General features: G+C 28.0%; 1 protein-coding gene across 1 annotated transcript in view; it reads right to left on the bottom strand.

The window, feature by feature from the left end:
- Positions 1 to 1,639: 1,639 nt before the first annotated feature.
- The window catches only part of LOC107439721 (uncharacterized), a 25,668-nt gene continuing 1,833 nt past the window's right edge, over positions 1,640 to 25,474 (bottom strand). Inside the window, exons 2-3 of the mRNA XM_016052399.3 lie at positions 23,508 to 23,746; positions 1,640 to 8,532 (exon numbers count right to left, since the gene is read on the bottom strand). Coding sequence (XP_015907885.1) covers positions 6,882 to 8,532; positions 23,508 to 23,746 — 1,890 coding nt within the window. The 3' untranslated portion in view covers positions 1,640 to 6,881. The remainder of the gene's footprint in view (positions 8,533 to 23,507; positions 23,747 to 25,474) is intronic.

The following is a 25,474-nucleotide window of genomic DNA, read 5'->3' as shown; positions in this document are numbered from 1 at the left end:
ATAGGCTATCACAGCAATATTTTAAATTGTTCTTATTAAATAGTTATTTTTTTTTAAATTTATTTAGAATCTAGAATACTCATGTGAATAAAAATTCTTTACGGATAATATATTTTCTTCCCCGTTTATTCCCCTCTCTCCAGAACACGATGCCCGAGTTTGTGAAACGTTTTAAAACTTGAAATAATGACATGTTCTCTTAACCGATGAGAACTTACAATTCATTACTGGGTCATGTTTTTTCCCAGGGAAAGCTGAGCAGTAGCTTGCTAGCCACTTCTTCGCTGCTGCACATGTGCTATTTACAGTCTAGGTCATTTCAGCAATATCAAAGAACTGTGGATAAGCTCTGTAAACATATACATATGCCTTTAAAGGCTAGATAGTTGAAGAGATTTAGGCTATTTCAGTTTAAAAAAAAGCATTTTATTACGTTATATACAGTATTGCAAATATTATTCGTGGGATATTTACATCGATGGTTTCCCCCTTGCAGGGATGTTGGCCCATATTTATCTAGCCATGAAGAATATGAAAAAGACATGCATTTTTGTCTGTCCCCAGCTTTTATAGTAAGGTTCTGAAAGGGAGTGGTTGCAAGGATCTTCTTATCTTCATGAAACGCCATTCAATTGATAAAATTTAGAGATTTTGATTCGCTAAAAGGATATCGTCACTCTGACGGTGGAAAATTATTGGGACTATCTTAATACGCACTTTGTCTACGAATTATTGCCCATTAACTTCAGAAAATAATCTTCGATACCACTTTTAATGAAAAGAATAGAATTAAAAGAATATGTAGTAATATTTATTTACACAAAAAACAAATCGATAAACTCTTTCAAAATTTGATAAAAAACAATAGATACCCAACTAAAGTAATATAATTCTATATAAAATCATTGAATAAATCGTATATTTTTTGTGGATATATTTACTAAAAATCTTCTTTGTCAATTGATATAATTTTCCTATGTGCAAATCCATTTCGGGAAAATCCGTGGTCAAAATTATTTACTAAAAAAATTCCTTTGTTAATTTAAATAATTTTTCCATGTGCAAATCAATTTCAGGCCAATCCGTGACTAAAATTATTTACTAAAATTTCCTTTATTAATTTATACAATTTTTCCATGTGCAAATCCATTTCAGGCAAATCCGTGGCTAAAATTATGTGCAAAACAGGCAATTCATGTTTCTGTTTTCTATTTTTTTCTTAAATATTTATTTTCTAAAATTATTTATGGTCAACTTCTTTAAATTGTCCAGTATAGTTAATTCCATGAAGGAAGAAAAAATTGTGCGGAATGAAAAGTGTTTATGCTCTTAGGTAAAAAAAAAAAAAGACAAATTGGTCTTTTTTGAAGTTTAATAACATAGAAATACTTAAGTTATTCGTTCTTTCTAAATATTCTTTAAGGCAAGATGCTATTGCATAGTTTAAAATCCCTTTTTTTTTACTTCTAATGGCGAAAAAATTCGAAAAGCATTGTTACACGCATTCTTTTATTAAATAGGAGGTGGAAATAAGTGGACGCGCAAATACTTGCGTGAGTTAAATGAGTAATTGAAATGAAATTTATAATCCTGAAACATACAGCACATGAAATCATACGCACTAATCATGAAAAAACAATTAGCAAGAAAAAAATACTTTTAATTACATCATTTCCATTCATATTCTTCTTTTACAACAAAATAATTCCAATTACATAAAAAATCATACAAATACTAAAATAGTAACAAAGAAACAATTTTACGAATTTTATTGCAGATATTTTTTTTTCCAACAAAAGCCTTCAGAAATAGTACTAGTGAACATTTCTAGTGTTTTTAAAACCGATTATGATGATATTAAAAAAAAAACAGTTCCATTCTACGCAAAATATAAACTAACTTTTATTAAATACAAAAAAATTTAAACTATATACCTTTCCAATTCTTAAAAATATATTTTTATTTTAATAAAAATAATAATTGTCTGTTATTTTTAAATTTATGAAAAATAAAGAGATTATGAACTAATCGTGTAGAAATCTCATGTAAGCAACTTGACTAATTAACTTTTACTATTAATGATTAGCAAACGAATGAAGGGGAAAAAATGTATCATGTATTAATGAATCTGCATTATCAGTAACTCTAAATGATGAGTAAATTAAAAAATGATTAAATAAATAAATTTCGGCGGTCAACGACACGACAGTTTTAACTATTATTATTACTTTTACAGCATATAGAGCACATAAGAATAAACCGAATGCTGACTTACAAAATGCTAAGAAACAAAATAAATATGCTAAAAGTCCCTTTATCTAATAAAAGTTGGCACAAATTTTGCATGGAAAAAATTGAATTTTTTAAGTCTTTAATAAAATAAACTTTCAAAATGGTCTAATAATTATGTCATATGAGACTAGTGCGGAGAAAGGCAGTGCAGTATGTTAAGTATTTTTAAGTCCGAAATTTACTCATCAGAAGCAAATCTGTGGTAAATTAAGATTTAGGTGTTAGCACTAAAACATTTTTGTTCTTAAATTAAGTAGTAAATTTGTTTTAATTTTTGTAAAACGAAGAGAATGTGACATACATTACTTTAAGGGATAATTCTAGAGTAGCAGTTTAAAAAAATTTAAATATATTTTTTATAAAAAAATATTAAAATACTTTTCGTTTTTTAAAAAAAAAACTTTGCTAAGACTTTAATTCATTTTTATGAAGCATTTCTATCAAAATAAAAAAGCTGACAGTCACATTAAATTCAGTTGAAAGTTATGTGTAATTTGAAAATCCTGCTTTTTACTAACAGCCCTAATACTGTAATGAGCCAGACTCCTATGAAAAGTCGGTTTTATTTTCTGATCAGCTAACTAGCTGGCTTTTAGTTTAATTGCAATGTATTCATATGCCCTTACTAATTATAAAATTTATCATTTCTTGATCAACTAGCCTGATTTGTTTCAGACAGTTTGCAAGAAGCCTAGAATTGTGAAAGCAATAATAATTGTAAACAGCAATTGTTTAATTACCCAAAGATAATTCAGTCTGCGTAATTCTTTGCAAATTTCTTTATTAGCCTAAAGATGTATAGGCTGATTAATAAGCCTAAAAAATATGAAGCAACTTGGAAAATATCAAAGATTTTTCCAGTTTATTTAAAATAACCATAATATTTAAAACAACCATAATACTTGAACCCAAATTTTTTAATAGCCTACACATATATATTTAATTCAATAGAATTATAAATTACTCATATCTTGAGGTGTTTGACTTTCGTTGATGAGCGTATAATATAACTGCAGCTAGTAAAACTAACATTTCCTTTTTTTTCCCTTCTTTTTTTTTAAAGAGCATTTTTTCATCTTGAATAAATTGAATTTAGTTTACTGTATCACATAATTTAGAAATTAAAATATATAATTATAAGAAAAGTTGATAAAGCAAACATCTTTACCTTAGCAATAAGTGGAATGCTAATAAGAAGAAGAAAAAAATAATAAAAAATAAAATAGGTTATTTAATTGGTTTCTAAATGTTTTAATTTACAACAAAACTAAACTAGAATTAAAGAAATATGGAATAGTGGTTACTGAATATATAATTTTGTGTAGTCATTCATATTATTTGAATAATTATGGAATTCAAATTCAATTAGAATTGAAGTTCAAACAAAATATGTATTACTAAATAATGAGATCATAAAAAACAGGAGTTACACTTTTAGAATGTCGAAACATCATCTGCCAGATTATACTTTCAAATTTAGTAACAGAACATAAAATTGTTTAACTACAAAGATTCGTTCATTTCAACAAGTACATATAAACATAAATTAAGAGAAAACAAACACACAACTGTTCTAGGAACTTGAGTTGCAATTTCCAAAATCATTACAAATAACAAACTAATAAAAAGAATAGATTTTAGGACATAAGTGCATTTACAATAAGTGAATGCAATTTATATTAATTTATAAATAGAAAAAAACTTTAAAAATTCTATAACATAAATTTAGAAGGAATTAATTTACAAAATACAAAAAGATCAAAGATAATTGGATAGAAAAAATAAATAAATACAAAATAAAAAAGAAACAATTGTTAACAATTTTGATGTATATGAATTTGAGAGCACAAACACAAACATACAATTGCTCCAGGCAATTCTTGACTTAGCGATTTCCAATAGTATATTTACAATCCTTACAAATAACAAACTAATAAAAAAAGTTTTGAGTCAATTTTGATTTTATGATTTAAGTGCATTTACAACAAGTGAATAAAATTTATATTAATTTATGAATGGAAAAAAACTATAAAAATTCATATCATGTTCTAGGCACTTCGTGACTTAGCAATTTCCAATAGTAATTACAATCCTTACAAATAAATTAATAAAAAAGTTTTAAGTAAATTTTGATTTCAGGATATAAGTGCATTTACAATGAGTGAACAGAATTTATATTAAGTAATGAATTGATAAAGAAAACTATTAAAATTCCATAACATAAATTCAGAAGGAATTAATTTATTTAGTTCAAAAAGCTCAACAATAATTTGGTAGAAAAAATAGAAAAATAATAAATATAATCTTGATCACAAAACCTTTTTGCACTTTCAATAAAAAACTTCTATTTTAGAATGCATATATATTTTTCAATGCAATAACAATCATGTATTAACTCACTTACAAATATATATTAAAATTTTTTTTAAAAAAATCCTTAATAATAAATAAACTCTAGAATATAATAATCACCAGCATAAAAATTTATGAACAAACATTGTAAAAATAACAATAAAAATAGAAAAAAAATTCCTAACTATTTTGATGCATAAGAATTCAAGCAAATGAGGTTTGCCAGCAATTAAGTAAGACAAAAAGGTATCTTGGATTAATATATCTTCATCTAAACAGTTAAATCAAAATTATGTGCTTAGATTTGGCAGTCAAAAAATAAGCAATGCATAAGCATCTCACATGCCAGGGTAGAAAGAAGACCAACAAATCTACATAAAATTTTGTATATATACGTCTATACAAAAATATATATAAATATATTTTTTTAATTTCTCGTGAAAAATATCACTTTCCCAGTCAACCTGTCAAAGAATTGTTCCTAAATAGTTATTGTTTTGTCATAATAATCTAGCATCCATTTTCTATACAGCCTGATATTTTTTAAGCATCATTATATCATTCAACCTATATGCTATTAGGCAAATAAGGAAGACGGGCAAAGAATTACTCAGGCTGATATTACTTAGGCTTATTGCAATAAACCTTTAATAAGGTTTTTAACAAAAAACTATCACTACTCTGAGGATTATTGATACTGGCGGAAATAAATAAGATAAATTGAACAATGGATGCCGCATTTACTTATTAGCCTAAAAGTAGGAGGGGACACTATAATTAGCTTAAAAAGAGCTAAAATTGATTGTAAAATACTGGAGATTTTTCGAGCACATTGCAGAAGAACAGCAGCTGTTAACAATGAACTAGATTATTTAATAAGCCTAAAAGAGATGCACAACCTGCGGCTTGCGGAAGCTTCAGAGCACAATGAAAAAAATTTGGAAAATTTGGAATTGCACATTTGAATAATTAGTTTTTGATACACACAATTTGTACAGATTCTATTGTAAATCTACGTTGTTTTCACGATACTACATTCCCACATGGTTTTAAAAATTCTTATTTTCATTACATGTAAATTTTAAATCAAACATTTCTCATTGACGTGCTTTATTTGTGCTAATTTCATCGTAAATTTACGAGCTCTCCTTTTTTAAATATTGTGATGTTATTCCACGTGATTTAAATGAGCCAGTTATTTTAACTGCGATGATATTGTGACACACTAGTTTTCAATCAAGCATTTAAATAACAACATTTTTATACAATTTATTTGTGTATATTTCACAGTAAATATAAGCTATTTTTCAGATGTTTTATCGTCAGTTAGCGCAATGCATTTGCACGTGGCATGTAGAATATTTTAATACAACACTGTTCAAAAACTGGTGGAAAGAGGGAATTTTTAAACTTCTCAGTATTTGTAAATTCATTTTGAATTTTTTGCAGCTATCAAAAAAGTTTCCTATTTAAAATTCTTAAAACCTCTTAATAATTCAAGAAATAGAAATATGTGAAGTACAATAACAAATAAATATTAAATTTTATTTTATTTTATACTAAAATAATTTTGTTTAAACTATATAAATTTTCTAAAAATTAAAATATTTAATTCACATTTAACTTTTTTCCCATTAGCATTATTTTTTCCCCCTTAGAATTTATATTCTTTTTTTTTAATGAATTTATTATTGTTTAAAAAAAAAGAAGAAAAAAAACTTAAAACAAAAAGTATCAGTTTTTTTATTTTTAAATAAATTCTAATAATTAAAGGTATTTAGTTTTTTGCAAATATGTTACTAAGTTTACTGATAACAGATTGTAGTGCTTAGAACATTAATTAATGTTTACATAAAAATTATCATATTCGCCACCGACATGACTAACTATGCGTGCAGCGCTTCGTTATTCAACCTGCTGTGCTAGTGGCCCTTCACTCAAAAAGGTTGTGCACCCTTAGCCTACAACACAGATATAGTCTTTGTCAAAGGCACATCAGGCGTATATTATCAATAACTTTTATACAAAATATAAAAAAACTAAAATAAAAAAAATTATATGGCACTTTTTAAAATATCAGGTAAAATGACTGAAAATAAACTTACTTTACCTTCTTTTTAAAAAGCTAAACACAAACAATTAATCTATAAACCCAACTTTTTTAACAAAAGTCTTATCACAATCAATTAAGTTCACATAAATCTCAATAAATTGACTCACGAAAAAACTATAGATTTTTAAGCTAAAGGTTTGTATATTAAACGATTAAATAAGTAAAAGAAATCTCTGCTATCATTATTTGTCTGATTACTTTTCATCCAGATTTCCGCAGAAATATTTAAACCACTATTCAGTTCGCATCTGTCATCAAGACAACCAGAACAACGGTTTAATTTAAGGTCTTCAACAACTACTTCTATGTTTAAATTATTTTCTGAATACAATTTGACAGGTTCATCAAAAGTCAGGGACAAAATATTGTTTTTAAGTTTTTCTTCACAAGTAATATCACGGGAAGAAATACTGGATCCACTTAGTGCAAGGTGAGTTGTTATAACTTCTTCTGCTTCTTTTTGCTTCATTTTTAACTCTACACCATAAATTTCAATGGCTCCTCTGTTGACATATATTTTGGCTGAACATTTAATATCATTTTCAAAGGCAGAGTTTAAACCATTGCCGAAGTCGAAAAGAGGGAAATTGAATGTTCTTTGATTTAAAGATAACTGTGGAGAAGGTTTTACTCTCAAAACCGGTGATGGTTTTTTGATGTAAATGGGTGTAGACTCTGATCTATTGTATGCTATTGGTGTGGGTTTGCTATTCTGTTTACCTGGTGCATTTTGGAATTTAGAAAACACGTCAACATTTTCAGCAAGTTTTGAAGAACTTGAGCTCAAATCCTGTTTTACCTGTGTATTTTGCCTAACTTGAGATGTTGAATGTTGAGCTTGAAATGTTTTCTCAAAATGATCAAATCGCATGGTATGTTGTTTATTTGTTGTGTTTTGTCTAATGTCTGAAAATGCTTTATCATTTTCTTTAAATTTTACAGATTTTGAGCTGGAATCTTGCTTGCTTGGAATATTCCCTCCAACATGAAAAAATGGTTCATCAAGTACAGAGGATTTTGAGCTGATATCTCGTTTGGGTGGTTTATTCAGTCCAAAAGTATCACGCAAATGATCTTGTAAATCTGAATCAAAGCTCCATGAAGGTTTTTTCTTATTGTTAATATTGACAGTATTAACAGTTGCTGGTATTAATAACTCTTGCTCTTTAGGCGTAGATTTAGATTGCTCTCGGCGATTCGTATTTGAGCTGAAGCCAGAAGGAATTGGAAGAGAAGGATCTGGTTTAAGAATTGCCATAGTCAACTTAGAGCTCTCATGTGCATTTATAAGTTTATCATATTTTTCTACTAAATCACAAAATTCAGGAGCTGTTAAGGTAAGGAAGCGAAGATGCTTGAAGAGTGGGTACACACAAATACGCAAATTATCTGTTAAAGACCCACGCCTGTAACATTCCTGTTGAGCCCATTTAATTGCAGCTTCTATTAAATCAAGCTCACTCATAATAGACATTGTATCAAGCTGAAGAATATCTTCAATTACTGGCAAAGAAATTTCAGTAAATTGACGTAAATTTATAATATCTATAGTTCGAGTAGAAACAATATCTCTACAAGCTTTCAGAGCCTGTGGTAGATTTTCAGATAATGCAAATTCATATTTATCAAAAATATTTTCCAATGTTATGTTTTCCCCAACCAAATATGTTCGGCAATACTTTTCTAAATCTTTTACCTCGTAAAACTTAGCTAAGCGATACAAGTTCTTGCATTCTTCTGTGTTCTGCAAATCAGTTTCATCAGTGTAAATAAATCTAAAAAAGAAATAAAAATAAATTAAAATACTGATATTTTTGAATTCGATAAATTGTTTCATTTACAACAAATATCTAACATTTGCAAATATTTTGAAAATTTTAAATATCTAAACAATGCTCACAAAATAGAAATTGCTTTTTTTTTTTAATGGAAAATTACAGTAAAATAAATAACAAACATACTGTATTTTAACTGCATTATAAACAGCTTATACTTCATTGCTATATTATGTTACATAACTTTTTTCAGAATTAAATGCCTGATTTGAAATTCTTATTTTCCTTTCGATACTATTACTTACATGGAAATGCTTTCTGTATTAACACAAGTATTTTGTCAAATTTTTCTTGAAACTATAAGTTTGAAGGAAAGCTATGGCATTTCTTAGTTGCCAATGGACAAAATCAAATAAAGGCCTTTTTGGTATTTTATTTTATTAATACATATTTTGATGCCAGATAAGGCATTATATATTACCTAGCTTTTTAATTTCCTTTACTTTATAAATTTAATCATTTCTAATCCCTCTTTAAATAAATCATTTAACTAATTTTATAAAGAGCAAATATTGGTATTCTCAATTAATGTAATGGTTAATTTTTTTTATTTCAACGCAAGTGTATAACTAATTATTATTCAATGTCACGACAACTGAACATCAAAATGTATTTTTAACCTTTCTGTCTTCTACCACAATAAAAAATTAACATATACGTAATTCGGTTTATTTTAATTTCCAACGAACTATTTGGCCTTATATCTTCAGCCAATTTATTTAAGTATTAACATGAGATATTGTGAGGTTGGCTGAATTGGCTTCTCTTTTAACAGACTTTATTGATAATGCATTTATAACAGATTTCTTCTGTACTGCAAAGCGTTGATTAAATACAACTTTTAATTTGGCTTTTGTTTAGGCAGACTGAGGGGAATTTATCTCCCATGGCTTGTTTAATCAAATTAAGCAAAATTTATTATTTTCTTTATGTCAGTTGAATAACTTTCTTTTTATTTTGTACCTAGAGGTCTGTAATGAAATAAAATGTTTACCATCTTCCCATTATATATATATGTATATTATTATTATTAACATGCAATTTGACACTTCAGACATNTTGAATAACTTTCTTTTTATTTTGTACCTAGAGGTCTGTAATGAAATAAAATGTTTACCATCTTCCCATTATATATATATGTATATTATTATTATTAACATGCAATTTGACACTTATTTAAGTTAACACTCATCCTTCAGACATTATTTGCATCATCATTATCCAAATACTGTCACTTTTTTATAATCAACTATTTACTGTAATATACATATGAAGCATTTTCGTCATTCAGCTACTGGTGATGGTCTGTGAAAAGATTAAAAAAAAATTCACAAGGAAGAATGCGAGTTAATTTATTCTTCTAATTATTCTTATTAAGTGAGTTAATTTGTGTTTCTAATTTATTATTGTAAAAAAATATAACTAAAATATTGCTAGGAAATTTATGTTTGAGCAATTTCCATGTTTGAAAAAACAGGTTTAAACTTTGGAATTGATACTAACAATTATTTTAAACTACTGTAAACTGTTGTAAGAAAGTAACTCACCTAAAGTTACAGCCTTTCCTATTTTTGCAACAAATTGTTTTGAACATATCTAGTGCAGCTTTATAGAAAACGCTTGGTTATTGGAAAATTTAGCAAAATTATGCATTTGGATTGGAATAAGATTAGAGTAATTTGAAACTTAATCTGGAGCAGCAGTTACATCATAATCAATAAAATTTTAGTCGTTCACATTATAAATACTCTCAGGAAATTAAAGTGTGTAATAAATAAATATTTTTTTTTTGTTTTAAATCTAGTTTGATTAGAAAAATCTCCTTCATAATAAAGTTTATAGCACAGTAAAACAGTATATTTTTTTCAATATATTTTTTTCAATGTAATAAATAATAAGGAAAAGCAATACCTCATTACTGGTATAAATAATTCACTTTTGCCAATTTTTCTATTTTGTTTTACATTTTAAAAACAAACTGAAACTAAACAAGGCATGAAAAAATTCTTTAAATTGAAGTACATAAGTTGAAGGTCAGATAAGCAAAACAAAGATTTTTTTTAAAAAATATATGAAGATACTTGATTAAATATTAATTAAATGTAAAGAATAAAATATTGTTTAATATTTCAACTGTCTTGCATATTTTAAACACTCTCTAAAGTTTCAACATAACTTTCCTTTGGTTACATTTTTATTTATTTCAGCTACAATAGTAGACATTCGATGCATAACTTTAATTTTATTTCAAAGAAGATTTTAGTTATATTCTTTACTAAACAGTCATCAAAAAACATTTAAATACATGCATGTTAGATGTAAATAAAGGTAAGAAATAAAAAAAAAGCCAATAAAGGCTAATTTAAAAAATTAAAAAAAACCAGCAAGCCAGTTTCTTTTCATTTCTGGTACTTATGTAATATAGATGAATAATGGTATAAGCAGTCATACCACGATAATAGATGTCTATGCATGAGAAGGAATATGAAGCAAAAAATGTTAAGTTCAGTGGCCTAACTGGCAGTTGAATATAAGTATGTTGGATGATGTATTACAGATACAACAGACTATATGCCAGATATCTCAGGATGGGATAAGAAAGGCTTAAAAAGAAAATGACAGTCAAAAAAAAAAATTTTTTTTTTTTGAAACTCTCAATGAATCATTTTTATAAAAATAAAAAACATAATTTTTAATACTGTTGAGGAAATAAACTCATTTCTTCCTTTCTGCTATATTTTAGTAGTATTACACTACCTGTTAATACTCCTTGTAAAAAGTTCTGCATTAAGGGGGCAGAGGAAATGTAAATGAGCGATTTGTTTATGATGGCTTGAAAAAAATATCCTATGAAAAAGATACATTTTAATCTAATAAAAATTCTTTAAAGCATGTCTTCGTGCTAAGTTTTATTTTAAACATTTTTATAAAATGCTTAATAATTTCATAACAATTTAAACAATTTCATAAAGACATGGAAATATCTACAAATAATAGCAGTAAAACACCTACTTATATTGTGTAGGTTACCCTTTGGCAGGCAAATTAACATCTACCTTGCCATGAATACTTCCCTCTTTAGTAGGCATGATTATAATTGCACCAGATTACAAGCAATTTTAGAATAACTCAACAGTTTGAGGTCTAAGCAGATGTCCAATTACATCCTTAATTTGCCTACAAGATGAATTAATTAGCCAGCGAATCAACTGTCTCGTACTATTATAGTCACTGCAGCACAATTCTAGACTTTTATCAAGTTATACTACAAGGTTCTGTTTGTAACTGGAAAATGGTCCAACTGGTCCTCAATGACGTTATTATCTAAAATTATAGCAGCCCCAGAGACCTTTGAAGACAACTAGTCCATAATGATGAAATAGTTAGTACTTACTAGTATGATCTAACATTAGAGCAGTGCTAGAGATGCCAGCAATAATGTTCCTAAAACTACAATATTACACCACCACCAATATGTTCATGACTGGTGGTGCACCAAGTTTTACATGATCCACAATCTCTACAGTTTTTGAGATCTGATGGAAATGTACATATTTGTTCTTAGAGCCCTAGCTCACACTATAATAGAATATCTGACAATTCAAAGAATCTATAAATTTTTCGCTTATAAAATGCTAACAATGATGAACACCACTATATCAAAATTATTGCACAGTGCACAAAAGGCTAACATCTAGTAACTATTGATCTAATTTTCATGTAATTTACAAGGACTCAATCTCAGTGGCTTGAAAGCCAAACCTTAAATATGATAATTAGTGCAGAGTCCCGCAGTGGACTGATCGTAAAGACACAGTTCCCAGTAGAGAACCGAAGTCAAGAACCACATGCTGAGGTCAATAAGCGGGTGGGTGATCACTTTGATCAGCCTCTATAGTGACCAGGGATGTGTGGTACAAGTCCTGGTTAAACTGTTCTACCATAAAGTGCTCAACTTCGTGCGCAAGTCGTCAGGCTACCAAAGCAGGAGAACCACCCCCTCTGCAAAGGATCAAAATTGCAATGGCATGTTGTCTTCGGATTACCCTCAGGGATGTTTCCCAGACCGTTGCCAATAGCCCATTGTGCAGCTCTAGTGCGATGCAAATACAATACCTACCTACCTAATTAGTGCAGAGAATATTTATTTTTAATTAGAATTACTGGTACCTAGTACAGGGTGCATAGCCAAATTTTTTAACAAAAAATAAGCACCTTTTAAGTACTATATAAGAACTCAAAAAATATTTTTAAGCACTTTCCAAAAAAAAAAATCATAATTAGGATCTGTGCAGTAATAAAAAATTAAAGTTCTTAATTTATGAACATAAAATCAATAAAATTCAAAAACTTAACATAATCATGATAAAATAACTAATTTCTGATAAATATTGCAGAGAAAATTGTGAAAATCATGTATTTTTTGTAATTTAGAAGGACAATATACATGGGTAAAAATAAATCTTTTTAAAAGATAGAAAATTAAGCACTTTTTACAAACCTCAAATAAAAAATGCACATTTAAGCACTTTTTTAAAAACGTAAATCAAAAATAAGCACCTTTAAGCACTTTTTAAAAACTCTATGCACCCTATAGTAGTAGTATCTCGTCATTAAATCAAGTTATTTCGGATGTTTGGCTTATTTTGCACACTACACATCAAAAATAAATATTTTTAAAATCTATAAGCATTAAAATGAATAATCATGGTTGAGTTAATATTTCCTAAAATAAGAATTTTCAATTAGTTATTAATGATTTAATTTATTGTGCTGACTTATAAAATAAATTACATTTTGAAAATATATTAATAAAAATTAATTGTGAAATAAGACATTTCTCATGGTATTTATAAAACAGGGTGCGTAGCCAAATCTTTGAAGCAAAAATAAGCACTTTTTAAAAACTTTTCAAGCACTTTACAAAAATTTTCAAGCACTCAAAAAATTCATATTCAATCAATGATATTATTGAAAAACAAAAACTTTTTATAAACAGTTTTAGCGTTAAAAAAAACCCCAAAAAGAAACGGACGTAAATCGAAACAATCAGTACTTTCCCACATCACCGAGTGAATTCAACTTGACTCTGAACTCAGAACAAAAGTACCCTTACCCCCTACGTCAAAAAAGTGTTAGAAGTAAAATAAAATAAACAAGAATAAAATTAAAATAAATTAAAAAGAAAAACATTTCATAAGGATCTGATATTCTCTATCCGAATTGGAGCACTCGGGTTTCGGTTTCAAGTGTGCGCGCATGCGCAAGTCATAACGTGGGTACGACATGAAGTCCGCATGAATGATTACGTAGCAAACACCCCATTTTTTGTGAAATGCATGGGATCCATCAGATATCACTGAAGGGTAAAAAAAAATTATTCGTGAAAAAAAGCACTTTTTAAAAACGCCTGCTGAAAAAAGCACCTTTAAAAGCTTTTAAAAACGAAATCCCCAAAAAAGCACCTTTAAGTACTTTTTACAAATGCTACGCACCCTGTAAAAGTTGTTGAATTTATAATCTTTTTTTTTTTTAAAGAAAAAAAAAGTTTTTTTTTTTTAAGTTAAAGCTGAAGAATATATTCCTCAATAAAAAAAAAAAAAAAAAAAAAAATTGAAAGCCTAAACTTTTATTTTGAGATTTTTCAAACTGCCTATAAGAAAGTGCACTTTCTATCATTGGGGACAACACTAACATAAAATATAGTAGAGCATAGAGGAACAGGCATCATTTATATTGATTGAGCATTTTCAATTTTACTATAAAAAATTTTCAATACACAACTTTCTCTATAATTAAAAAAAAGAGGAAAACTCATTTGTCAGAGAAAAACCATGGTGTGAAAAAACGATTTACTTTCGGATAAAATTTTGTAGCTGTAAATGCCTCTTTGCAAAAAATTTGACACACACATTCTTTTATTGTAGGAAGAGATATTAAAACCTTTAATAAATTCACATATAATTTTGATCCTAAATTATATAATTAAGTATAAAAAGGTTTATTTTTTTAAAAAAATAGAGAAAAGCACTTCATAATATTCCTTTTTTTTCTCTCCCACACTAATGCTAAAACTATAAGAGAAATATGCAGGGTTTAAGTAGAAATCTCAGATTTAAAGAGAAAAAAAAACTTTTAACATACTCAAAGTACATTAATTGGCTTTTTGTTGCAAATGCTAACAAACTGCCATCCTATGAATAAGCTATAGGTTGATTAATAAATAAAAATATCATAAAAATAAAGATTTTCTCACAATAACAGAATAACTGTTTAGTAAAAACAGAAAGAGGACAATATTTATCAAAGTATCCCAAAAGCACAGATGCTTCGACGTTGCGAAGTGAATAAGGGATCGCCAAAACTTTCATAATTTAAAAAAATGATACAATTAACAAAAAAGAAATAAAACAACTAACAATTAAAGACTTTATTGTAAATCACAGGTATACAAGTAGAAAATAATTGCAAATTTAATTTTATAAATCACAGTAAAATGCACATAAACACATAAATCAGCATATAATTTAAGTTGTAAATAGTATAATATTAAATGCAATAAATTTTATAAATAACTGCAAAATGTATACATAATTTAAGCTGTAAACCGCATAATACTAAATATATTTTATTCTATAGTATTAAATAAGTTCTATAGAACAATAGTTTTTTGTACTTCAAACCTTAAACTTTCCTTTCACTATATTATCACATTTAGATTACACACTCTTTAACATTTAGATAAACACATTCTTTCACATTTAGATAAATACTCTTAAGAAAGATTGTTCAATACAGCCACCTGCCCAATATGCTACAATTAAACAATCAATCTTTATCATGAATCAGTTGTATACGAACAGAAAATTAATGTAAATAAAATTTCATAAGTCACAACAAAATGTATACATAATTTAAATTGTAAATAATATAAGATCAAATAAATTTCATTCTATAGTATAATAAATAATTAGATCTCTTTCACTTAAAATCTTAAACTTTCTTCTGATTTTGCTATCATATTTTGATTACACACATAGTAAATACTCTTTAGAATGATAGTTCAATACAGATACCCACCCATTACAAAAAAGCAGTTTCTTTGTTATCGATGCATTGTTATTTTTATATTATTTACAAATTCATTTTCAATACATCATTTAACTTCTTTCTCCAATAATTAAAAATTTTAAAGAGATATCACAGATTAATGTTGTGCTGCCATTTGAGAAAGGAGTTATTGAAGAGATAAATGTTAAGGCATCCATTGCTTAACTGCTAATGTGAAGCTTGAACAAACAATAAATAAAACTTGATATACTACAACATCATTAAATTTAAACTTTCAAGTATAATATTAAAACAAGTACACTATAAGCAAATCAACATAAGGTATAAGTATTTCAGATCTCTGTTTTGTTTGCTGCAATGCAAATATTTGAGAGAGAAATGCTTTAGAATTTATAGTGTTTTATTATTCTATCAGCTTTAGAATTTTTAAAGTAAAACATTCCTGCAACAGCAAGTTGTCGGCCAAAAATTAAGGTTCCAGAATTTCGAGATTACTGACACGATCGTGTCAGACATTGTGCAGTGGCTGCTCTTACTTCTAAAACACAATAGGTGAGTTTCAAACAGGCCTTGGGATAGAGTTTTGGTTCTTTACTATGACCTATGATGGCTTAGTGCCTTAACCATTGTGCTAATGGGATTCTTAAAAATTCATATCAAATCAATATTTACAAGGCTTAAGCTCTCATTTCTTGGAAGAGGAAAGGAGTTATGAAAAATGTTGGCTGTATAGTATTTAAACCTATTAGAAAATTTTTAAGACTAATCTAAATACAAACATTTTCTTAAAACTTCACAATAACTAATCACAATGAAACCAAAGCATAACTTATGCAGCTTTATTAGGTAGAAGTGATATTCAAGTTGATTTTTCTGATTATTTATTAATCATGGAATATTAGCAAAGCAAGTGTCTGAACAATTTGCCAACAAGTGTTTTATGGAATTGGGTAAAAATTCTTTCATTATTCTGATATCTTAAGAATTTCAGTTGTTATTTCTTTACATTATTTAGCCAAAATTTTGATTATTTTGAAATTTAATTTTGCATTGTTTCTCATTTTTTCCTATCCTAGCACCTATTTTTTAAAAGACAAAAAAGGCCATTATAAAGAGCGTTGGCTGTATAATATTTCAATATTTTAAAAACTTGACCACAAAAAATAAATCCAAATTTTTTTCTTCTTTTTACAACCTTGCTCACAATCACACCAAACTATAAATTAAACAGCTAATCAAGAAGAAATGATCTCCTGAGTCATTCGTCTGATTACTTGTCAATGTAATATCACCAACTGTGTCTGAACAATGCAGTTTGCAAACTGGATCTTTAAGGATACAACACCTGTTTAATTTCAAGTCTTCTACAGTTACTTCAATTTCTGCATGACTATTTTCAAGTATCTTCATGGGTTGATCAAACATTATGGAGAGCATATTGTCCTTGAGCTCTTCGGTGAAGGTGTCACTCATACCAGGTAAATTTCCCTTACTATTTGAAGTATGTAAGAAGATATTTATCAGCTCCCCAGTTTTACGACTTTGGCTGATCGTGAGTTCGATACCATGAACAATAATCATTCCTTTAAGTAAATGTATGGACATGGAACATTTAACGTCATTTTTAAAAGCTGTGCTTACAAGCTTTTCGGCTTCAACAAGAGAGAAATTAAATGCCTTTCGAACTGAAACATTTCTCTGCGGATATACTTTTGACACAGGAGCTTTCTTAAATCTTTCACTTGCAGCATTAATATTTTGTGGAACAGTACTTGATAATGAAGGATTTACACTCAGCAAATTAAGCTCTGAATTGATAACTGTGGAATACATTCTTGGTTTTGTAAGGTGGCAAATATGAGGAGGAAGATGAACAAATTCATCTGGTTGCAATAATTTTCTCTTTATGAGAGAACTTTCTTGAACTGTGAAAATTGAATACTTTTCAATCTCAGAGAATTGCTCATATTCGAGATTCAGAAATCTTATTTGGCAGAGCAAAGGAAATATGCAATCTCGCAAGTATTTTGTGTCTGCCAAGTCCTGCCTATTGCATTGGTGACAAGCCCATTTTATAACAGCATTAATTATGTCTAATTCGCTCTCAACAGTAAGAGCATCTTGCTTTAGAATATCTTCAAGAACCGCAAGAGAGACCTTAACAAAAGATGGAGATTCAATGATAGCCTTTGTGTTCAAAGATACAATGCGACGACATAAATCAAGGGACTTGGAATATTTATGCTCATAAGCACATTCATAGATATTCAATACATTCTCGTTATTAATTTCATTTCTTGTTATATAATCTCCACATAATTCTTGCAAATTACGAATCTCAAAAGTTTTTGACAATGTATGCAGTTCTCGAGCTTCGTCTGTATCAGAGAAGTTGACTTTTTCTGTATATAAATATCTGAAAAATATTACATTTGTGAGCAATTTAAGGTTAATATTATGTAAACTAAATCCAGCTCAAGCTTTGATAAGCACCAACACCTTAAAATGTAAATTATTATAACCCTAAAAATAATTATGTTTAGTAAAAAGTCAAATATTACACAGGGGATTCATATTTAACATTTTTTTCTGTATGATAAAATTGTTCAGATGCAATATTCAATAAATAAATTACAATGTAAATGTTTATATTGCACATTTAAATAAAAACATTTTTAGCCTTAAACATAAGTGGAAACTAAACAGGGGTCTGTCTAGGTTTTTCAGAGAGGTACCTATTTTGTTAAAATTTAGACATAATTTGCAAAAAATTAAAAATTATATTAAAAATGCANTGTAAACATATTACACAAATTTTTTTAGAGATAAGTAATATATAATAATTTAGCTATGTTTTTAAAATCATCAGGGGTCTGTCTAGGTTTTTGTGAAAGGTACCGATTTTGTGAAAATTTTGACATAATTTGCGAAAAATTAAAAATTATATTAAATATGCATCACAAAAATTGGGATTTATCGTTCCTTACGGGATACAAAAATAAAACATTAAGAAAAAGTATTTTGTGAAACAACCGTTTTTCCTAAAGTTGAATTTGTGAAGGTACCGCTAAACAGTAGTAAATATGGCCTGTACAGATCCCTGCTAAATAACTATTAAAATTTTCAGTTTGCCAAATCTAAGATCATGGTGAATTGGCCGACTTCCCATGGTTGGAGGTCATTAAAAATCTTTTCAATCAACATATTTTATTCATGTTGTTTGAATTTTTAAATCTAAAGAATTTAATTATTTGTAACTGAGAATTTTTGCATTATAAGATAATTTCCTCATTTTATAATAATTGCACAATATATATACAGAAACTTTTAATCTGATTTTTGCTTCTCAATGATTATCTAATATCAAAGGTTTGTACATTAAATAACAACAAAATGACAAGGAAAAATCCTTTAATAAAATAAAAATAATGCTTTACGTTCACTTCAGACATTAATATCTAGGTGGTATCAAACATCATTACACCTTAGATATCATGCTAGAGAAAAATGCTGTTTGTCATCAATGACAGAAGTTTAGTAACTTGCTAAATAAGTGGTTTATACTTCCACCACCACATTACAATGCAGACATTACATTGCAAATAATCATGCAAGACAAAAATTCAATGAACAGAAGTTTCACAATAACATAAGTGATTTATACTGCCTTAGAGACAGAAAAGTAGACATTACATCACCGATAATCATGCAGAAAAATTCTTGGTTGACATAAGGAGAAGTTTTGCTGCTAAATAAGCAGTTTAATAAAGTAGTAGTTTTTCATTAGTACGTAGTTTATAAGTTGATTTTCACAGATATCAATGATTACCACTATAACACTTGGTCATTTGAAAAAGGTTGTCCCCTATTTCTTCAAACAATTGATCTTTTATTTATTTTACTCTACTTTTTCAGCAGATTTTAAAATGTGTTTTTGTTCCCAATAAAGTTATATTTGCTTGTTAAAAAAAAAAAAAATTATTTCTTCAATACTGTTTCAGTTAATAGATATAGCAACTTTAAAAGGTTTCCATGCGAAATTTCCATTGTTCAAATAAAATTTCCTTTGATCATTAGGCTATGATGATTCCATGATCCATTGCCCGTCTTATGAAAACATCATTTAGATATATTATGTATTTAAACTAATTTCATTTGTGTAGGTACAACATTGTTTCGAAATTTACAAATAGCTAAGTCCATAAGTACCAAGAAAAACTTTCTTTTCTTCTTAAATTTTATTGGAAGTCTAACATACAGCAATAACACTGTTTTTGGAAGAGGTTCTATATTGTATTTTCACAGAGATATAAAAAAATGCATATGCTTTGTATTTTCTGAAGAAAAGAAAATGGTCCTTATTTGGGAGAAAAAAATGAAAGAGGCTTTTCTTTTTTAAAAAAAAAGTAAGATCTTCCAGTAGAAAAGAAACTGCTTCAAATGTTTTTAACGACTGTGAATTATTTTGATGCTAAATTATTATTGAACAATGTCACCAATTTTTCATAATAATTATTCAAGTATTTTTAAACTTTAGTTCAGGCAACTTTTATAAGAGTAATAAATATATAGCTGAATCCCAGTGCCCTTCAAAATCAAAGTTGTCCTTGTTTTAGACATGAGCACTCTGTTCTATCTTATTCCTAGGGAGATCTCAGCCATTTACTACAGTAAAAAGAGAAAATTTCTAGAGATTGTAAAACTTAAGAAAAAAAGACATGTCAATTCATTTTTTACAGATTTGCTTATTAGTCTGCAGTTCCTTAAGTCATTCAAGTCACAGATTTTCGAAACATTTTTACTTGCACTTCTTCAAGCGTCCACTCAATTTTGTGACTGACTCTCATCTTTGGTATATCAATTAATGAAGAACAAAATTTTGAAGCAATGAGGCTCCATGATTGATTTCTCTGGATTCACATGAAAATACTTAATAGGTGAATAGTTTCCTAAATCAAGCTCAAAGATTATAATACTGATCTAAATAATACAGAGCATACTGACATCAGTTTTCAAGCGACATTAAACGATAGTGCTTGACCAGCAAGAAACTTATCAAGAAAGGAAAATAAAATTTTCTTCAGTAATTGAAGAAATATTCGGTGAACTTAACTTAGTCTCTATCTGATCAACAAAATCTTGAAAGATTTTCTTTTCGATTTCACAGAGCAGGAAATGAAGCCTTAAATTAGGAATCTCTTGCAAAATGTGGCAGTTGCACATGTGAGTGGTGGAATTCTTTTCACCAAATTTGTCTCAGAGCATGCACATATACCTGTGAGTAGTTAACAGAGCACATAAAATGACAGGCACTTCTAAAAAAATGACAAATTATCCAAAGATTGTCTCCGAGGGTCAATGGAATTTCGTAAAATTTGGTGAACATGTCCTATCCATTGATATAAGAACATTTGCAAAATTTGATTTCATAACATTAATAGTTTCCTCAAATACAGCTCTTTAAAGTTTTGTCAAAAATACATAAAAAGTGAGGAAATGTTTTTTTAACAAACATACATACTAATATATTTACAATAAAAGTTTTGCTTTTGTTAACTAATTTTGCTATGTGTTCAGAATTAAATTTAGATCCTGATTGGTGAAAAATGTCTTCCAGCAAAAAGCTCACCACTCAGAATCTCATTTTGTTTTCCTGTGGCGACCGGAAGAGCATGTACTGCATTCAATGAGAATGGCGCCCCTAAAATTTGTCTATTTCAAACCCATTGGAGAAAAAATGATACAATAAAATTAATGAAGTTTGGACACTTCACCAAGTTAAAGCCACCATTTAAACAATCATATTTAATTGTTCAACAACTTATTAAATCTATAAATAACAATACAATAAACAAAATGAATTTATACCAATATATTTTTTTCAATTAAAATAAAATATATATATATTGTTCGAAATGGGCTTCAGATTATTTTCCACAGATGGTTCGACTTTGTATGAGTGTCCCATATTCGATGTTACCTGTGGAGCTTCAACAACACATAAAATATGCTGAAGAAGAACAGAACACTTATCTTTTTGCTTAGGCCAATAAAATGCTTCCGATGGTCCGATAGGGTAAAAGTCACCATTATTTCTGTAGTCAACTAATCCGCAGATTGTTTTCGTAAACACAACTAATATAATTTAACCGTTATTTTATTGAAAATCTTTGTTTGTTACAGGCTTTAAGTGAATTTTAAAATAAACATAGCAGGACTCTTGTCTTAGTTTGAAAAAATTTAAATAATATAAGTGATGAAAGTATGTGGTACAATCTTTTTTATCATAATTCTAAAAACTTGCCCTCTATAACAATAATTCTGATTATTCATCATTCAGTTTCATTTACATAATAAATATATCTCTTTCAGAAGTGAAATATTCATCATAAGAAGAAGATAATAGCTAAGTCCCAACTTTTTAGGCTGTACTACTAGACCCACTAGCTATAGAAAAATAAACTTTCAGAAAAACAAAACTATTATAAATGCTAGAATAACAGCACTAACTCAATTTAAAAATAAACAGCATTACAATAATATCATATAAAAAAAAACAAAGAAAACAATATAATTAAAAAATAAATTATAAATTTTTTTATAGTTTGGAGAGAAAATACTCAAGTTAAGAGTTATTTTTTTGTTACAGCTTTGCACTACAGATCAAAAAAGCAGTGACAAGTCCAAAACAATTTTGATTCTGTTCTGAATACCATTTAAAATAAAACCTGAACATTGAAAAAAAAAATAATAAGTAAAAAAATAACTCAAGATATAAGCCAAAAAGTAACTAGCATTGTCAGCATTTATCATAATTAAAACATCTGATTTCATTCTCATTATTAAACCTGAATACTTTGTATCACTAACTGTATGGATAATGACTACCCATTTTAATCAAAGCATATTTAATTCAATACAAATGAAACATTTTTAAAGAGCAATAAAATCTTATTACTTCCTAGGTTAATTAACAGTATGGTTTGCTGGATTGCTTTCGACTCTTTAGAGGTGTATTTTCCCTTTATAATTTGTCTGAACATAAATTATTATTCAAATGCATTTTTATTTTTTAATGACTATAATGATTTCTATTTTTAAGTAAGTTTTATTTTGCGTCATTTTTATTTTTGAATGCTTATTTACAAAATGATTAGTGAATGACCGACCATATTACTGACTATTTTAAAAAAAACATGTAAAAATGACTATTTTATAGCAAAAAATGTTCCAACATTTAAGTTCGTTAAAAAACAAGAAATTCATTACTTAAAAGAGCAGTAATTCCTAAAATAATTGGTACAATGAGGTAAAAATTTATAGTCATTCTTATATCCGTGTAAAGAACACACTCCTCATGTTTCATAACAACGAAACGGATTGTGGTAGAATGACCCACTTGCAAAAACCATGTGTTTTAAAACCACACGTTTTCATGTAACTCGTGGCAGCAATCGGCACAAACAATGAAGAAAAAATGCCTCTTCTTAGCAAAAAAATAATTAAATTCTTTCAACAAACCCCTAACGAAAACTAAGCAGAAGCACTTTTTAAAAGCGTTACGCACCTGGCAATATCTGTAGATACGGTTCAATCTACTTAAAAAAGTAGAAAAAGTTAAACTCTATTTGATAAAAATATGAAATAAAAATTGATGTTTAAACATTTGAGAGGTAAAACCTAAAAATTCTATATTATCCTATAATACTTTACATTAAACACCTATGTTAATTTATGAGTTACAACACTATCAGTAGTAATACATATCTTAACTGGCTTCAATAAGATATGGAGATTATTTTACACCAAACAAATAAGAATCAAAAAATAAAATGTTTACTTACTCTAACATCATATAAACGATTTTTGGCTTGTAATCAAAGATATTGAAAACTTTTGGTGGTGGAGAATATCCATGAAACGTGTTTGCAAATTTTTTACTATTCATGGACAGGAACAATGAATGTGCCGGAAAAGATCTAGTATTAGTTCCATCATTCACTCGTATCTCAACATCACTAAAGCTTTCATTGTTCAGCAATGCAGCAGCTTTACTACGAAAGCCTGACTCATTTAAGTCATTCTAAATTAAAATAAACATGACAATTTAATATTTCATACCAAAAGGTTTTAACAGAAATAAAATAGTTAAGTTTTTGTAGCATTCAAACTTTTTAAAACAAGTTTAAGACAAAACGAGTATAAAAATTATCCGCATTATTTGATATTGCAGGTATATTTCCATTTCAGTACTTGGACATACCAACTAAAATTGACAAGACAACAAATGAAACTGCCCTGTTGTTTAACTTGGAATAAATTAAAGAAAAATATTTAGAGGAGCAATTCCATGGTGTCCAAAGTAAAAAATGAACATAAATTTCATACAAAAGCTCTCTCAAAAATATATGTTTAAAATGGTAATTTTTTTTTTTTAAAATATTTGGTACAGCGTGATCTGTCAAAAAACAGATTGCTTTCTAAAAACTGATAGTACTGGGTTCAAGTTAAATCAAATAGTTGCTGCCAGACAAAAATCACACAAAAGCAAAAAATTATTACTCATTTACAAATTGTATAAATAATTTGAATTTGTTTATAATTTCAATGTAAACTTGACTGAATTTAGAAGCTGACATTTGAATAAAGAAATCCAGGCAGTTTTTAATTTGTAAAATATGAGGTGTAATTTGTAATATATTTTATGTATNTTGACGTGACGGTTTAAACCATGGTTTAAACTGTCAAAAACTGTCACATGTCAAAAACCTGCCAACCCTGGTATTAATAGTACTGAGAAATACTCTCAAGAGATTGACTTGAAGTTTGTTGAAAACGAAAATATGATTTGCCTGGAACAGGTTACAATATAAACATCTTGACATGGTTGCCAGGAATATGCAAACAAGATAAGAAATAGCATAAATAATAAATGATATGAAAACTCATTACTAAATATTATAAAACTAAATAAATTAATTAAGATATTACATAATTAATTTGAAGTTTTTTACTTTGGTGTCAAGACGTAAATTCCTCTAGTTGCAATATAAGTTCAAACCTTGGCGAACAAAGAACACGGGGCGCGCTCAAAAGAGCAGAAAATCAGGGTCATGAATCGTGGTTGCCGGGAGAAAAGTGTTGCACCAAGCAGACTCCTCAATTCTGCTTTTAACATGTAAAGTCTATGGCGGGCTTGTCATACTTTGAATCGATTTTTCTTGTTCAAGAATCGGAGTGATCAATTAAAAAAAAATACTAATAATTTTTTCAATCTTTCCTATCCACGAAAATGTAGGTTAATTTTTTTAATCTTTATTACTTTTTGTAATATTGCCTTTGAAACACAAGTCACTTTCTACCTTTGAGTAAGGGAGGAAGGCAACTTCCACCCCCAAGTTCACTAATCTTCTCGGTGGGAGGTCTTGCTCCCTTTTGAAAATCTTTTTCTCTCTCTGTCCTTCTGAAGAACTGATATGGGGAACGCTTTAAAAACCGATAGCTTTCTTTTTAGTTATAAGCTTGTAATTTATTATGAAAATTATATTTGCTGATAATTCGTTCATTCTATATACATTTTATTTATTTAGTAGTAATAATTTTCTTGTTTTTATTCATTTTGAGAATGGAATTTATTTTTTAAATACATTATTCCCCTTTTTTTAAACTTTGTTTCTTGTTTTTTAAAGATGTTTCAGAATTAAAAAAATTAGCTGCTGAATAAAGTGAGATTAATTAAAATCGAATAAATGACGTAAAGATCTTCCAATATACTATAAAGCATCACAAAACTGCAGTTTTCCTTTTTTTT

This window comes from Parasteatoda tepidariorum, chromosome 4 (genome assembly GCF_043381705.1).
Source record: "Parasteatoda tepidariorum isolate YZ-2023 chromosome 4, CAS_Ptep_4.0, whole genome shotgun sequence".
Taxonomy (NCBI): Eukaryota; Metazoa; Arthropoda; class Arachnida; order Araneae; family Theridiidae; genus Parasteatoda; species Parasteatoda tepidariorum.
Note: the sequence above shows the minus strand (reverse complement) of the source record. Positions and strands in the feature narration are given on the sequence as shown.